Source organism: Mandrillus leucophaeus, unplaced genomic scaffold (assembly GCF_000951045.1).
Source record: "Mandrillus leucophaeus isolate KB7577 unplaced genomic scaffold, Mleu.le_1.0 Scaffold1107, whole genome shotgun sequence".
NCBI lineage: Eukaryota > Metazoa > Chordata > Mammalia > Primates > Cercopithecidae > Mandrillus > Mandrillus leucophaeus.
The window spans coordinates 277,331-295,574 of NW_012099288.1; the positions used below are offsets into that span (position 1 = coordinate 277,331).

Below are 18,244 nucleotides of genomic sequence, written 5' to 3' on the forward strand. Positions count from 1 at the left end.
GTAGGCTATCAGTAGTTAAGTTTTGGGGAAATCAAAAGTTATATAGAGATTTCATTGTGTGGTGGCAGTGTCCCCAACCCCCACATTGTTCAAGGATCAACTGTAAATAAGTAAATAAACAAAACACATATACATGCACACATGTATCTGTATATATTCTGTTGGTTCTGTTTCTGTGGAGAACTCTCACTGATACAAACACTGACACATCACATGTCACACATACATACAAATATGCATAAAGTGAATAGCACAGGAACACATTCTTGTGCTGATTCTTCCACAACCCAGTATTTATAAGTTATCACTTTGTACAATGCATCTCCCAAATTCATAAGGTGAGTAATATAATTCTGATTCATAAAGTAATATAATTAATGTGAAAATTGGGGTTCAGAGAGGTTTGCTATATTGTCAAAGTTGCCTAATGACATGTATCATGAACCAAAAATTGAGAATACATGCATGTAGACTGTAGTGCAGAAGATTTTGGATTATACTGCCTACCTGTGATTGCACATAAGTTTGATAGGTGCTGTAATAGTGTATGAAGACAATGCTGTGAATTCAGAGAGGGGTAGAATATTCTGTCTAGGGTAGTGGGGCCAGAGAGCATTAACCACAAACTCATTTTGGTTAAATTATAAAGATAGACTTCTTGAAAAAAATTTCCAAAAAATCTTATATTCCAAACACCCTTACAAATACTACTAAATGAACTTGAAATTAAATCCTCAATTTAGGCCTTATTCTAAGCCCTAGCAAATGTTAGACATAATCAGCTCCATTCTTTGAACTCAGGACGTGGAGGGTGATAGTGTAAATAATAAAACTCAAATTATCTGATGGATTTCTTTTTTTCTCTAGCACGTTGGTATCCAGTACATTTGGAACAGGGTGGAACATATGTTAGGGCATTCAAAGACAGAGTCTATACCTGTTGGGGGGAAAGGCTTATAGGGTGCCTGTATAAACTGGCCATAACAAGATGGGACAGGAAGTTGTGGAAAGCCACAAGAGGCCTCTGAGGAGGAAAGCCTTCTTATCGTCATTATGTTCCCATGCTCTGAGCGAGACCTGCTCTCTTATCCATAAACACTGTGCTCAAGGAGAAAGACACTCCTTTGAAGCACTGGAATGTGGCCAGACGTGCAGCTTCCTAGTTCAGCCCACTCCCACTAGCTACTCTCTGATAAGTTAAATTTGTGCGTTTGAGGATAAAGGAGATTCATTTAAACCACCACTGCTATAGTATGACACACTGCCTCCCTTCCACCGTTCGCCCTGAACGTCTGCTTCTTAGATCTAAGTGACTGTGCTCAGTAAATAGTGTGGAGACCAGAGCTTGGCACCTTTGCAGCCTCCATTTTGCAATTGGCCCCCTGGCCCCCACTCTTTATGCCTTCTTAACCTGTCTCTTCTCATTCCTTCGTCGCCACTGGACTTTGGGTACCATACGGGTAGTGTTGAGGCTGGTCCCCACCATATACCTAGAGACACAAAGAGTGATAGGGTTTTAAGGAAACATACTTTTTTTTTTGAGACAGAGTTTTGCTCTTCTTGCCCAGGCTGGAGTACAATGGCGTGGTCTTGGCTCACTGCAACCTTCGGCTACCGGGTTCAAGTGATTCTCCTGTCTCAGCCTCCCCAGTAGCTGGGATTACAGGCATGCACCGCCACGCCTGGCTAATTTTTGTATTTTAGTAGAGACGGGGTTTCAGCATGTTGGCCAGGCTGGTCTCAAACTCCTGACCTCAGGTGATCTACCCGACTCGGCCTCCCAAAGTGCTGGGATTACAGGTGTGAGCCACTGTGCCTGGCTGGAAACATACTTTTTTAAAAAGCAAGATGACATTCATGGAAGACAAAACCGCAGGATCTGTATTATATGTTTTTGAGACAAGATTAGAGAAGAGGGAGAGGGTGCCAGGGAGGTAAGGTTAGGTTTAGATATCCAGAAAATTGAGGAGACACTTGTTCCCTATGTCTATCCATCTTTTTCCTGGTAATTACTCCTGAGATCTTGCAGAAAACAGTCCATCTTACAATTATTTGTGGCTTTTATAAATTGATTAATAATATAAATATTATTAGCAAGAATAATATTTAATACTCTTAACTTGTCATTCATTATCCATATTCCTCTGAAAGTGTGGAAATTGGAGAAGGGTTGTACAAATCTCCCAAATTAACATTGGTTCTATTTACCTATCTGACTTATGAACTGGAGACTGTCTGGATACAAAGTCATTTATCTTTCTCCACTTTCCTGTTGAAGAGTAGCAGAGGAGAGGCCCATTCCAATTCATTTACAAAGCCACAAGTATGAACCATACATATCTGTAACCGCACAGATACTCAAAAAGTTGAGCCAGTACTTCCCGGTGGGAGTAACCCAGCTATTACAAAATATCCTATCAAAGGGCAGGAAACATGTGTGTTGCTTACACAAGGGTCATGTGCATATGTATACATGTAGGTCTGTGTGTCTCTGAGTGTATGCGTTCATAGATGCTAATCCTTTACATGTTTAAGTATTTTTAGGTCCTAATCTTTGAATACCAAACCATGTTTTCACCATAAGACCAGTTCTCTTAGTTCTGACATAATGAGCAGTTTTGTTTTGTTTTGTTTTGTTTTTGAGACGGAGTCTTGCTCTGTCGCCCAGGCTGGAGTGCAGTGGCACGATCTTGGCTCACTGCAACCTCTGCCTCCTGGGTTCAAGTGATTCTCCTGCCTCAGCCTCCTGAGCAGCTGGGACTACAAGCATGTGCCACGATGCCTGGCTAATTTTTTGTATTTTGTAATACAATTTTTTTTTGTATTTTTAGTAGAGACGGAGTTTCACTCTGTTAGCCAGGATGGTCTTGATCTCCTGACCTTGTGATCTGCTTGCCTCGGCCTCCCAGAGCATGGGGATTACACGTGTGAGTCACCGCCCTTGTCCAGATTTTTTTTTTTTTTTTTTGAGACAGAGTCTCACACCGTTGCCTGGGCTGGAGCTCAATGGCACGATGTTGGCCCACTGCAACCTGTATCTCCTGGGTTCAAGCTATTCTCCTGCCTCAGCCTCCCAAGTAGCTGGGATTACAGGCGCCCACCATCATGCCCAGCTAATTTTTTGTAGTTTTAGTAGAGATGGGGTTTCACTATGTTGGCCAGGCTGGTCAGGAACTCCTGACCTCATGATCCGTCCGACTTGGCCTCCCAAAGTGCCAGGATTACAGGTGTGAGCCACTGCACCCCACTGAGATTTTTTATTACAAAGGAGATGGTGGTGCTGGTAAAGGCTCAGTGGCTTTTGCCTTTCATGGCTGGGATTATACTAAGGAGAGACAGTTTCATCCCATGATGAATTTGGAATAAATATAAATAGGGCACAAATCTGTGAAGCCATGTCATATATTCTAGTCTGATGTGGGTTCCTGTTGGCCACTATGTGGATCCTACAACACAGTCCAATTTATTCCAGGTAAATTGGTTCTGGGCTGTGGAGGATTCTAGAAGTAAGGCAGAGGAAAACATCTGTTGCTCCAAAAATATAGCCCTAATCCAAACTTGTTGCCAGGGGAGACCCCTCTTATGTTTTACTTTCAAAATGAGTGTCTCTGGATGAGCCTCTGCAGTTTATAACTGTAGGCAGGGATGTGTTACCGGGTTGTGCATGGGGTATCTTATAGCACAGGCAAAGGTACTGTATATTTATGGATCTCCTCTCCCTGTGGAGATGTCTCTCTTTTTTTTTTTTTTTTTTTGAGAAGGAGTTTCACTCTTCTTGCCTAGGCTGGAGTGCGATGGTGCGATCTAGGCTGACTGCAACCTTGGCCTCCCAGGTAAAAGTGATTCTCCTGTCTCACCCTCCCAAGTAGCTGGGATTACAGGCATGTGCCACCAGGCCTGGCTAATTTTTTTGTATTTAGTAGAGACAGGGTTTCACCATGTTAGTAAGGCTGGCTGCGAACTCCTGACCTCAGGTGATCCACCCTCCTTGGCCTCTCAAAGTGCTGGGATTACAGACGTGTGCCACTGCACCCGGCCCCCTCCCTGTGGAGATGTCATTACCATGTCACCTGTAAGAAGAACAATGACATTGTCTACAAGAAGAGACTGGGACATTTCCACGGAAGAGTGCCACTTTTGTTCCAGATGCAAATTATAATCATTAATTGTTGGCGTCAATGAGATGGGCTTAATGAGCATAAACCCATAGCACAGAAGTTTTGACATGCTCCCTGGGGTGAACCACAAGGGTGGAGTGGGTGAGGGAAGAAAAACTGAACCTGTCATAATCGCTGTCACTCAGTGTTTTTAAGATAATCCTGGCTGGGCGCGGTGGCTCAAGCCTGTAATCCCAGCACTTTGGGAGGCCGAGACGGGCGGATCACGAGGTCAGGAGATCGAGACCATCCTGGCTAATGCAGTGAAACCCCGTCTCTACTAAAAAAATACAAAAAACTAGCCGGGCGGGGTGGCGGGCGCCTGTAGTCCCAGCTACTCGGGAGGCTGAGGCAGGAGGATGGCGTGAACCTGGGAGGCGGAGCTTGCAGTGAGCTGAGATCCGGCCACTGCACTCCAGCCTGGGTGACAGAGCGAGACTCCGTCTCAAAAAAAAAAAAAAAGAAAAAAAAGATAATCCTTTCCCGAAATTGTGCTTTCACCTACACAAAATTACGCAGGGTGAATTCATGATGAGACTCACTACTTGCTCTACAGTATGATTTCCAATCTTTTAGTCAGAGGAGACACAGGTCTCTGAGTCTGCTGAAGAGATTCAAACCCTAAACACAAGTCAGCCTGGTTGTGGCTCTCGTCATTTAATTTAATTTTTATATTCTCTCTGTTAGAGACAGGGTCTCTCCCTCTCTTTTAAATAGAAGCAGGGTCTCACTCTCTTGTCCAGGCTGGAGTGCAGTGGCATGACCATAGCTCACTGCAGCCTCGAACTCACCGAACTCCCAGCCTCTACTGATCCTTCCACCTCAGCCTCCCAAGTAGCTGGGACTACAGTTGTGCACCACCATGTCCAGCTATTTTTTTTTTTTTTTTTTTAATTTGTAGAGACAGGGTTTTGACTTGTTGTCCAGGCTGGTCTGGGACTCCTGGGCTCAAGCAATCTTCCCACCTTGGCCTCTCAAAGTGCTGGGAATACGAGTGTGAGCCACCACGCTGGGTCTCATTTAATTTTATAAAAGCACATAGATTCTACCACCCTATTCTAGTTAGAATTTTATTAAAATTACCTATGTTCTTTTCGTGCCATATATTAGACCTAAAATTGATTCCCACTTCACCCCCTACTGCTGCTTTAATTCCTGTTTCCCTGAACATACAATGGACCACACCTGCAAAAATCACAAGGCTGACTTCAGGAATCAGTTTTGATCTTTGCTGTTGTACCTTAACTTTTTTTTTTTAACTTTTATTTTAGGTTCGGGGAGTACATGTACAGGTTTGTTACATGGATATATTGCATGATGCTGAGGTTTGGGGTACAAATGATCCTGTCAGCCAGGTGGTGAGCATGGTACCCAGTAGGTAGTTTTTTAGCCCTTATCCCACTCCATCCCTCCCCCCAGTAGTCCCCATTGTCTGTTGTTCCCAACTTTATGTCCATGTGTACCCCTGTGGTACCCTTATTGTGTTGTGGAGCTTACACATGAGAAAGAGACTTTCTTGGATTTGTGTACATGGCTCAAGAGAAAATGATTAGAACTGATAGAATGGATAGAACTGTTAGAACATGGCTCATGCCTGTGATCCCAGCACTTTGGGAGGCGGAGGCGGGTTAATCACTTGAGGTCGGGAGTTCCAGAACTGATAGAGACCTTAATTACCTGGTCACTGTTTTTTCAACTGGGATTCCAGGAAGGAATCTCTGGTTAGATGCCACAGTATTCACAACTGATCCTTCCTGTTGTTGGCTGATGGGAGCAAAGCTCCACCCAGATTACCTATCTCAATCAGGTTCTTTGAAACTCAGCCCACTTTAGGGATAAAAACAATGGAATTCTATCTGTACAAGTGACTGTTACTGTAGTATAGGGCAATCTCATTTCTCCTTTAAATATCATCTCTTTTAAAAAAATTTTAGAGTTGGGGGTACATGTGCAGGTTACCTGGGCATATTGTGTGATGCTGAGGTTTGGGGTACAAATGACCCTGTCACCCATGTACTGTCTCCCGGGTGCCCCTTTTATGTTTTCATTGCCTTTTATGTTTTGGCCTTTGATGATTGCTAACTGATTTTCTCCCATAAGTCAGCTTTAAAATCCCATTCCAGAAGCTTGCTGACAATTTATAACACCAGAAAAGTAAAAAGAAAGCATATAGATTTGAAAGAACAAAATATAACCGGCCCCATTTACAGATGATATTATTTTCTACATAGAAAATCTAAAGGAATTTACAAACAAGAATATCACAACACACACATCCAGTGAAGCAGTTAAGTTTAAATCTAATACGTTTACAGGAGCTAAAAATTACCAAATAATGATTAAAACTGATGAAATCAAAGAAGACTTACATAAGACACATATTGTGTTTATGGAGTGGAAGGCTCAGTATAGTAAAGACTTCCATTCTGCCACAGTGAAATAAAGGCTTAATGCAATTTCTATCAAAATTTAAGCAGGGCTTTTGAAAACATAGACAGGCTGATCCAAAATTTATATGGAAAAGCAAAGAAAGTAGAATAGATAAATAAATTTTGAAAATACGTCAGGTGTGGTGGCTCACGCCTGTAATTCTAGCATTCTGGGAGACCAAGGCCAGAGGATTCCTTGAACTCAAGAGTTTGAGACTAGCCTGGGCAACATGGCAAAACCATTTCTACTAAAAATACAAAAATTAGCTGAGTGTGGTGACACACACCTGTAGTCTCAGCTACTTGGTTAGGAGAATCATCTGATTCTGGGAAGTTGAGGCTGCAGTGAGCTATGACTGAACTGTTGCACTCCAGCCTGGGCAACAGGAGTGAGACCCTGCCTCAAAAAAAAAAAAAAAAAAAAAGGAAAAGAAAAGAGAAAGAATAATAAAGTGAGAGCAATCAGTATACAGCTACAGTAATCAAGACAGTGTGGCATTGATAGAGGGATAGATGCATAGATTTTTGGAAAAGAGCATTCAGAAACACACAAGTAGGCCAAACAATTCAATGGAGAAACACTATTTTTTTTTCCAGCAAATAGCATTGTAACAAGTAGACATCCAAAAAATGAATCTTGACCTAAATTTTATTCCTCATGAAAAGTTAACTCAAAATGTATCATAGACTAATTTTCACATTCAGCTTAAAAATTTGTGTCTGAAATAAACTGAAAACAAAACAGTATTTTTAGAATGCAAATAACTGACAAAGGATTTGTGTCCAGAATATATTACAACACAAAAATTAAGAAAAAAAATCCATTAAGAAAACTAGAGAGATAGAGAATAGATTAGTAATTGCCAGGGGTTAGGGATGGGGAGTGAGGAGAGGACAGGAAGATGGGTATGACTATAAATGGATAGAACAAGGGATCTTTGGGGTATTAAAAGTTTTATATATTGACTATTGGGAGTGGTAGTTACACTAATCTGTACATGAGATAAAATTGTATAGAATTGTACAGACACATACACAAGTGCACATAAAACTGGTAATGTTTGTGGACTGTACTAATGTCAAATTTGATATTGTACTGTTATATAAGGTGTTACCATTAGAAGAAATGAGGTGTGGGGTACAAGAACTAAATAGTACTATATAGAGTATTATTTGTATAACTTCCTACAAATCTATAATTATTTCTAAGAAAAACTTTTTAAAGTTCCAGTAGAAAAAAGCAGACTTAATATATGAATAGACTATTCACAGAAAATGAAATTGGAGGCAACATATTTGTTTTTTTGTTTTTTGAGATGGAGTCTCACTCTGTTGCCCAGGCTGCAATGCAGTGGCGCGATCTCGGCTTACTACAACCTCTGCCTCCTGAGTTCAAGTGATTCTTGTACCTCAGCCTCCCAAATAGCTGAGATTACAGGCGCATGCCACCACACCCAGCTAATTTTTGTATTTTTAGTTAAGACAGGGTTCCACCATGTTGGCCAGGCTGGTCATGAACTCCTGACCTCAAGTGATCTGCCCACCTCGGCCTCCCAAAGTGCTGGGATTACAGGCGTGAGCCACCACTGTACCTGGCAGCAACACAAATATTTGAAAGGCCTGAATATAAAACATCTGTGGAACAGAATGAAGTGAATTTTTCACCTCCACTGGGCCTTACCTGGCATACATAAAATCACCAGCATCTGCATCCCCATTTATTGATCCAGAAACAAAGAAAGCTTTGTTGAGATCTATAGAAATTGCTCCTACTCCAACACTGGTAACTATTCTTGGCTTGACATATTAGAATGTAAACTATATTTTACAGTATGCATGAATGGTCTCTTTCCCTCACTCCAAAACCAACCCAAATGAAGGTGGATTTTCCCCCCCAAATGGATAGCCAATTATCCCAATAATAATTGTTTTGTTTCTATACTCCTTTCAACTAGAAAAAAATTTGTTTAAAATTAAAAATTGGCCTCAAATAAATGCTAAAATACTGCTGATTTTATTATTCCAATTAACATGAAGAGACAGTAAACAAAATAATATCTTGTTAGGTATGTTTTGTGTAAAGAGAATCTTCTATAAAAGTATCTGATCAAGAATAAAATTCCATTTTAAAATTATTTCTCCAGGCCCAGGTTTCCCCCACCCATTTGATTCTTATTTTAGGGAAATTAGGAAAATAAAGGCAAGAAAAAAAATGAAAAACCCGTAACATTAATTTGGACAACCAGATTTATCACCACTGTCAAAATCGCTTTCACTCTTTTATTAAAGAAATATTACAGATAAATATAAGAACTCCCATCAAACCTTTCCCACATCACAAAAGGCAACCAAGTCGTATATGGATCCATGACCAATACATAGTACTGTTCTTTGCAAGATCTTATTATACAAATGTTATACTGTGTTCCGTTGTGTATTTAAATTTTTTTCTCTCAATATTATATAGTGTAATCTATCCATATAACTATAAGTAGGTTTTGTTTCTCTCTAAATTCTGTATTTTGTCACAGAAATGATCACACTTATTCATCTATTCCACAATTGATAAAAATTTGTTATATCCAATTTTGGGCAATACAAACCATGATTCAGGAACACAGTGATATCTCTGTGTACATTTGTGGGTGCCTGTGAGCCAACACACCAAAATTCAATGGACTATTCCATGTTTATGTGTTTTTAAAGAAATCTTGTTACCCTAAAGTAACAGGTTCTACTTTCATCATAGTTTTAGAATTTTGCTTTTTATATTCTGGTCTTTAGTTGGATTTTATTTTTGTATATGATATAAAGTAGAAAGCTAAAAGTTTTCTCCTGTGAACCTTCCATTTATTAAATAAGCCATTCATTCCCCAATGATTTCAATAGCACTGTCATACACAGAATTCCTGTATCTTCTTGGATTTTTGTATCGATGCTATCTTACTACTGCTTGATTTATTCACTCAGTAATACATTGTTTAAATGACAACAGCTTTAAATAAGTATATATCTAATAATAAGAGTGTGTCTTCTCTATTTGCTTTGTCAAGTTTGTTTCAGCTATTTGTTTCTTTACTTTTCCACATAAAATTTTTGGATAAGTTTGTGAAGTTCCTTAAAATAAAACTGATGTAAACTTCAAGTGGAAGTATATTAAACTTAGCGATTTGGGAGAGAAATTATATTTTTACAATGTCAAGTCTTTTCAGACAAAATATCATTTTTCAGGTGTTCTTTTGTGCCTTTCAACATGTTTTATAACTTGATGAAGACCTCAATTCATTGTTGTGTTTATTCTTAGATTTTTCTATCAACATGTTTTCTAATTAACTATTTTTTGTATAAGTTATTTTTATAGTTCTTCATTGATACTTGGTTTTCCCAATCTTGTTTTTCTTACTTAATACATTGGCTAGGAGCTCAAGTATTGTGTTGTTATGCTGATGGCAGATACCTTGTTTCAGATTTCAATGAGAATTCTGATTAAATATTATGAGTAAGATGTCTGCTGAAAGTTTCTGATAATCAGCTTTTTCATTATATAATTTGTCACCTTGGAAGAATTCTCTAATGTTTCATAAATTTGTGGCTTTTTCAGAAGGCTATCCCACATTCATAGTTTTCTACTCTGGAAGTGATCATGTAACGTGCAATGAGGTGTTAATTCCTTCAGAAGGCTTTGCCATATTCACAGTATTCATAGGGTTTCTAATGAGTATGAATTCTCTGGTGTCTAACAAGGTGTGACTTTTGGCTGAAAGCCTTGCCACACTCAATACAGTGATAGGGCTTCTCACCTGTATGTTTTCTCATATGAAGGGTAAGAGATGAGATTTGAGAGAAGGCTTTTCCACATTTACTGCAGTCGAAGGGTTTCTCACCTGTATGTCCTCGTATATGTATAGTAAGGGATGAACTTTGGGAGAAGGCTTTTCCACATTTATTACATTCATAGGGTTTTTCACCTGTATGACCTCTCATGTGCACAATAAGGGAAGTTCTTTGAGAGAAGGCTTTCCCACATTCATTACATACATAGGGCTTCTCACCTGTGTGACTTCTCATATGTAAATTAAGCAGTGAGCACTGAGAGAAGGCTTTACCACATTTGTCACATTCATAAGGCTTTTCCCCTGTATGACTTCTCAAATGAAGGGTAAGGGATGCAATTTGAGAGAAGGCTTTACCACATTCATTACAATCGTAAGGTTTCTCTCCAGTATGAACTTTTTGATGTGTAATAAAGTTTTGCTTTTGGCTGAAGGCTTTACCACATTCACTGCATTCATAGGGTTTCTCTCCAGAATGAATTTTTTCATGAGCAATGAGATTGGATTTCTGGCTAAAGGCTTTCCCACATTCCTTACATATATAGGGTTTTTCCCCGGTATGAATTCTCTGGTGTCTAACAAGATTTGACATCTGTATAAAAGCTTTCCCACATTCATTACACTCATAAGGTTTCTCTCTAGTGTGGATTTTCTGGTGTGTAATGAAGTTTTTCTTGTGGCTGAAGGCTTTTCTGCATTCCTTACATTCATAGGGTTTCTCACCAGTGTGACTTCTCATATGTACAGTAAGGGCTGAGCTTTGAGAGAAGGCTTTTCCACACTCATTACATTCATAGGGTTTTTCACCTGTATGAATTCTAACATGTATAATAAGCATGGAAAACTGAGAGAAGGCTTTACCACATTTATCACATTTATAAGGTTTTTCTCCTGTATGACTTCTCATATGAAGAGCAAGAGATGCAATTCGAGGGAAGGCTTTACCACATTCATTACATGCATAAGGTTTCTCCCCAGTATGAACTTTCTGATGTGCAATGAGGCTTTGCTTCTGGCTGAATGCTTTTCCACACTCATTACATTCATAAGGTTTCTCTCCAGTGTGAATTTTTTCATGATCAATAAGATTTGATTTCTGGCTGAAGGACTTCTCACATTCCTTACATGCATAGGGCTTCTCTCCAGTATGAATTCTTTGATGTCTAATGAGATTTGACATTTTAATGAAAGCTTTACCACATTCATTACATTTGTAAGACTGCTCCCTACTGTGAATTTTATAATGTTTAATAAGTTTTTCTTTGTGACTGAAGGCTTTTTTACAGTTACTACATTCATAGGGCTTTTCTCCAGTATGAATTCTCAGATGTCTGATGAGGTCCAAAGTTTGATTGAAGCCTTTTCCACAATGATTACACTTAAAGGGAGTAATGACAAAATGGGATGAGCTGTTAGCATATGATTTCACAGGTTCATTATATTCACAATGTTCCTTTCTTATAAGGCATTTAGCATTATTATGACAGTCAAAATTATGTTCTAAACACTTTCCAAATAAGTCATACTCATAGAGATTGTGTCTGGAAGGGAAAAAATCAGAGTTCAGAGGAAATACATTTGCAAATTTCTTTTGACATTCATTGCCTTTTTCTTCAGTCAGTGTTTTCTGGAATTTAACTTCAACTTGTCTCAAAAGTCTGTCCTGGTTTTTCTGATGCTCATCAACTCCCCATATTTCTCCTAAAACAGATTGCAAATAAATATCACTTACAATTTTTTTTCCAATATCGTAATATGAAGAACATTTTGAAAAATATGCAATTATGGGACTGATTATTGGTTTAAGCCCCAGTCTCCCACTACTAAAAAATTTTCAAGTGCATATATCTCTTATCTCTGAAGTTTTGAGAAGGAAATTCAGGAAAGGAAATATGAATGGAGGCATGTATTTATAAATACAAATAGCTTTGATTGCTTTAAAAAAGGATTTGATAGAAAACAAATTGGTAAATAAATAGTAGATGCAGAATGTACAAATAAAGTAAGAAGAAATAATTACAGAGAAAAAACAAAAACAGGAAGCTAAAACCTATAAGATCATTTTGCAGGACTCTATTAAAATACATTTTTATAATCTAAACACGTTTCTGGATTGTAAATTACCAAAACTGACTCTACAAGATTCAGAAAACTTATCTAAATCAGTTTTCGTAAAATGAAAAGAAATATGAAAAGTAATACCCTAAAACAAAACAAAAAGGAAAAACCCAGAGATTCACATGAAAATTCTAACAGATTTAAAGAACAACTCCTGTGCTGTCTAAAATGTTCTGAAAGAAAAAATAGAAAAATTCCCAATGTTTTTGTATATGAAAAAAATATATTAATACAAAAACCTGACAAAGATGACACACCAAAAAAGGAAACTATCCAATTTCATTTATGAAAACCAATGTAAAAATTCTATGTAAAACATCAAAATGACCCAAAAGGAAAAAAGTGACCCAGAAGTACATTAAATATAAGATATATCATATTTGAGTTGAGGACATTTTTTCCAGGGATATGTTTCAATACTAGAAAGTATATTACTAAAAGTAAATACATTAATGAAAATGTCAAGTAATGACATTTAAAAAAATGGAAAAGTCAAGTAATCAATTCTGTAGATATTAAGATCATAAAACTCTATCTATTTTTCATTAAAATATCCTTTATATAAAATAGGAACAAATAACATTTAATTTGAGAATAAACTACAGTACAGCCCAAACACCAGCCCTTTACTTAATGGAAAACATTCAGAAGCATTCACATTAAAGTCAGAAATAAGAAAAGATGAGTTGTTGTCACCACTCATTGCAGTACTAGGTAGTACAATTAAATAAGAGAAATAAATCAGAGGTATGAAAATTAAGAGTTTGCCCCTCTTAATTAAAAGGCGTGAGTGCAGTGGCTCATGCCTGTAATCCTAGCACTTTGGGAGGCTGAGGCAAACAGATCTCTTGAGCCCACGAGTTCAAAACCAGACTGAGCCACATGGCAAAACCCCATCTCTACAAAAGATACAAAAATTATCTTGGCGTAGTGGTGCACGCCTGTAGTGCCAGCTACTAGGGAGGCTGAGATGGGAGGATCACCTGGGAGGTCAAGGTTGCAGTGAGCAGAGATCACCGCTGCTGTCTAGCCTGGGAGAAAGAATAAGACTGTGTCTCAAAAAACAAAACAAAACAAAAAAAAAGGAAAAGAAAATGAAAATTAACATTATTTGTCAGAAACAAAACTGTTTACCTGAAAAATCAAGTCATCTGAACAATTATGAAAAGTAAGAAATTCACTACATATCAATCAATATTCATTTTTAAAAACTTTCATATACAAACAACTACAGTCATCCCTCATTATCTACTGGGGACTGGTTCCAGGACCTCCCATGGATACCAAAATCCATGGATGCTCAATGCCTTGCATAAAATGATAAAGTATTTTCATATAACCTATACGTATCTTTCCATATACTTTAAATAATCTCCAGATTACTTATAATACTGAATACAATATAAATGCTATGTAAATCGTTATACTATAATTTTAAATTTGTATTTTTTTATTGTTGTATTGTTATTTTTTGTTGCTTTTTTCCCCTGAATATTTTCAATCTGTAGTTGCAGAAAGCATGGATAGAAAGGGCTGACTATATTCAGAAATTACAGAATTAAAAAATACATTAAAATGACAACAAAAAGTATGAAAAATATACAAAAATTAAAAATGTCCAAAAACCATACGAAGAAAACTTTAAAATGAACACACAGACTTGAAGAAATGGAATGGTGTTATGGACTGAATTGAATTGAATTGAAGTCCTAACTCCTCGTGCCTCAGAATGAGGCCTCATTTAGATATAGGGTCACTGATGATGAAATTAGGTTAAGATGAGGTCAAACTGGAATAAGAGAAGCCCCAATGCAATATGACTTGTGTTCTTACAAAAAGAATGCTACACAAAGAGACAAGAGACACAGAAGAAATGCCATGCAAAGATGGAGAGACAGAGTAGAGTTTTGCTGCCACAAACCAAGGAATGTCTGGGAATACCAGAAGCTGAAAGAGGCAAGGAAGAATCCTTCCCTACAGGTTTCAGAGGGAGTATGGCCCTACTGACACCTTGATTTTAGATTTCTGGCCTCCAGAACTGTGAGAACATTTTTTTTAATTTTTTATTTTTTAGAGACAGATTCTCACTCTGTAGCCCAAGTTGGAGCGCAGTGGCGCAATCTCGGCTCACTGAAACCTTCAACTCTGGGGCTCAAGCGATTCTCCTGCCTCAGCCTCTCGAGTAGCTGGGACTAGGGGCGTGCACCACCATACCCAGTTAATTTTTTTGTATTTTTAGTAGATACGGGTTTTCACCATGTTGCCCTGGGTGGTCTCGAACTCCTGAGCTCAGGTGATCCACCCACCTCGGCCTCTCAAAGTGGTGGCCCATGCCTGGCCAATTCCTGTTATTTCTGTTACCAAGTTTGTGGTATTTTGTTTCAGCAGCCCTAGGAAACTAAGACAAAAGGCATTAAAGGATTTTACACGAGAAAATTCAACAGCATAAAGATGACATTCACAAGTTAATATATCAGTTTAAAGGAGTTTCAATAAAAATGTTTGAAAATAGAATAGCTCAAAGGAAAATGATACTGGTGGTTGCCACCATAGACAGGAAAAATGTGTAAGAGAATAATTACTTTTCAAAATATATCCTTTTCTACTTTAGAAGGTCTGTTCTGGCTGGGTGCGATGGCACATGCCTGTAATCCCAGCAGGTCGAGGCGGATGGATCATGAGGTCAGGAGTTCAAGACTAGCCTGGCCAACATAGTGAAACCCCATCTCTACTAAAAATACAAAAATTAGCCGGGCATGGTGGCACGTGCCTGTAGTCCCAGCTGCACGGGAAGCTGAGGCAGGAGAATCACTTGAACCGGGAGGCGGAGGTTGCAATGAACCAAGATTGTGCCACTATACTCCAACCTGGGTAACAGAGTGAGACTCCATCTCAAAAAAAAAAATCATCAAAAAATAAAAATAAAAAGTTCTGCTCTATGAGTATGTATTATATATCCAGTGTAAACAAATAAAATTGTTCTGAACACTGCAATAATCAATAAAATGAGAAGAACCAATAGGAAGGTTAAAAACTGGATGACAGAATTGGAACATAAAACTGGAGAGGCCCACCTAGGTTACTTGTATAGGGACAAATATAGTGAGCAGAGGGAAAAAAAATAATAAGTTGAGGTTAAATATGGTCTAATAAATACATGAGTTTAGCTTGGATTCTATCCAAAAGTGCACTAATATTACAGTATCATGTAAAAGGCATAAACCAACGAAGACAAAGGCCGTAACAGACAACAATGGATGATAGATTTAAACATAATTTTAGCAGATGGAAGAAGATGAAAGGACTGTTACCTAACAGAAGAACTGAGAACACTGAAACCCATGTGCCTGCAGACGAAGATGTCAAAAAGCAAGTTCCTACTATACAACTAAAGAAAGGCTGAGAAATCATGTACCACGAAAGGTGGGAATGAACAGGGGCCCTAAAAAGCAAGAGAACTGAATGGAAGTCTATAAGGCAAACAATTGCCTGCATTGTGCCATGAGATGCCTATCACTCCCTAGAGAAGATGGGAGACTACTCTCTGCTTCTGGAGAAATGGAACCAGACAGACTCGAGTCAGGGACACCAGGCAGAAGAATACAGGGAAAATAAACTGGCTCAAACAAGGAGAATAAGTGAAAGTTTACATACTTAATAAGGCTGAGATACTCAGTTCCGTATTGCTGCTTACTTCCAATAGGAAAATGGAAATTTTTCTCCTCTCTGCCGGCATCTGTTATTTTTTGCCTTTTTAATAATGGCCATTATGACTGGTGTGAGGTGGTATCTCATTATGGTGATTTGCATTTCTCTAACAATCAGTGATGTTGAACTTTCTTTCATAAGCTGCTTGGCCATATTTATGTCTTGAAAAGTATCTGTTTATGTCCTTTCAATAGGGTTGTTTTTTTCTTGTAAATTTAAGTTCCTTATAGATGCTGGGTATTAGGCCTGTGTCAGATGCATAGTTTGCAAATATTTTCTCCCATTCTGTAGGTTGTCTGTTTACTGATAGTTTACATAAATAATCTTAACTAAACGTATTACAACAAATATACAAAAAGATAATAAAATAAAATCTATAAATCAATAATTCAAAATAGAAACATAGGCATACTTCAGAGATACTGTGGGTTCAGTTCCACACCACTACAATAAAGCATGTTACACAACTTTTTTGGTTCCCCAGTGCATATAAAAGTTATGTTGGCCAGGTGCGGTGGCTCACGACTGTAATCCCGGCACTTTGGGAGGCCGAGGTAGGTGAATCATTTGAGGTCAGGGGTTCAGAACAGACCAGCCTGGCCAATATGGTGAAACCCTGTCTCTACTAAAAATTTTAAAAAATTAGCTGGGCGTGGTGGCAGGCGCCTGTACACACCCAGCTACTGGGAGGCTGAGGCAGGAGAATCATTTGAACCCAGGAGGTAGAGGTTGCAGTGAGCCAAGATCGCACCACAGCACTCCAACCTGGGTGTCTAAGAGAGACTCCATCTCAAAAAAAAACCCCCAAAACAAGTTAATACTATATACTCTAGTCTATTATGTATACAATAGCATCATGTCTAAAAAATGTACTACACCTTAATTTAAAAATATTGCTAAAAAAATGCTAACAATCATCTGAACCTTCCGTGAGTAATCTTTTTGCTGATAGGGGGTCCTCCTCAATGTTGATGGCTGCTGACTAATCAAGGAGGGATTGCAGAAAGTTGGGGTGGCTGTAGCAATTTCTTTTTTCTTTTCTTTTCTTTTTTTTTTTTTGAGATGGAATCTCCCTCTGTTGCCCAGGCTGGAGTGCAGTGGCTCAATCTCTGCTCACTGCAACTTCTGCCTCCTGGGTTCAAGCGATTCTCCTGCCTCAGCCTCCTGAGTAGCTGGGATTACAGGTGTGCACCACCAGGCCAGGCTAATTTTTTTTATTATTATTTTTAGTAGTGATGGAGTTTCACTAATGTTGGCCAAGTTACTCTCAAACTCCTGACCTCGTGATCCACCCGCCTCAGCCTCCCAAAGTGCTGGGATTACAGACATGGGCCACTGCGCCCGGCCGCAATTGCTTAAGATAACAATGAAGAGTCACATTGATTGTTTCTTTCACAAAAAGTTTATCTGTAGCATGTGATGATGTTTGATAGTACTTTACCCGCAGTAGAACTTCTTTCAAAAGTGTAGTCACTCCTCTCAAATCCTACCACTGCCTTATCAATTATATTTATGGAATATTCTAAATCATTGATTTCCACAATGTGCACAGCATCTTCACCAGGAGTAGATCCTGAAGAAATGACTTTCTTTGTTCATCCATAAGAAGTAATCCTTATCCCTGCTATCACGAGACTACAGCAATTCAGTCACATCTTCTGGCTCTACTTCTATTTCTGCTTCTCTTGCTAGGGGCACATCTACAATAACTTCCTCCACTGAAGCCTTGAACCCTTCAAAGTCATCCATGAGGGTCAAATCAACCTCTTTCAAACTCCTGTTGATATTCTGATCTCCTCTCATGAGTCATGAATATTCATAATAGCACCTAGAATCATGAATCCTTTCTACCCAGTTTTTACACTTTTTAATTTACTTTACCCAGATCCATCAGAGGAATCATTACCTATGGAAGCTACTACGTTACAGAATGTATTTCTTTTTTTTTTTTTTTTTTTATTATTATTATACTTTAAGTTCTAGGGTACATGTGCATAAC

General features: G+C 38.4%; 1 protein-coding gene across 1 annotated transcript; it reads right to left on the reverse strand.

Moving 5' to 3' along the window:
- Positions 1–8,854: 8,854 nt before the first annotated feature.
- Positions 8,855–12,120, reverse strand: ZNF569 (zinc finger protein 569; the record flags this gene model as incomplete). Its single annotated transcript, XM_011992791.1, has 1 exon — positions 8,855–12,120. A coding segment is annotated over one exon (1,823 nt), but the record flags the coding sequence as incomplete, so codon positions are not given.
- Between the last annotated feature and the right edge of the window lie 6,124 nt (positions 12,121–18,244).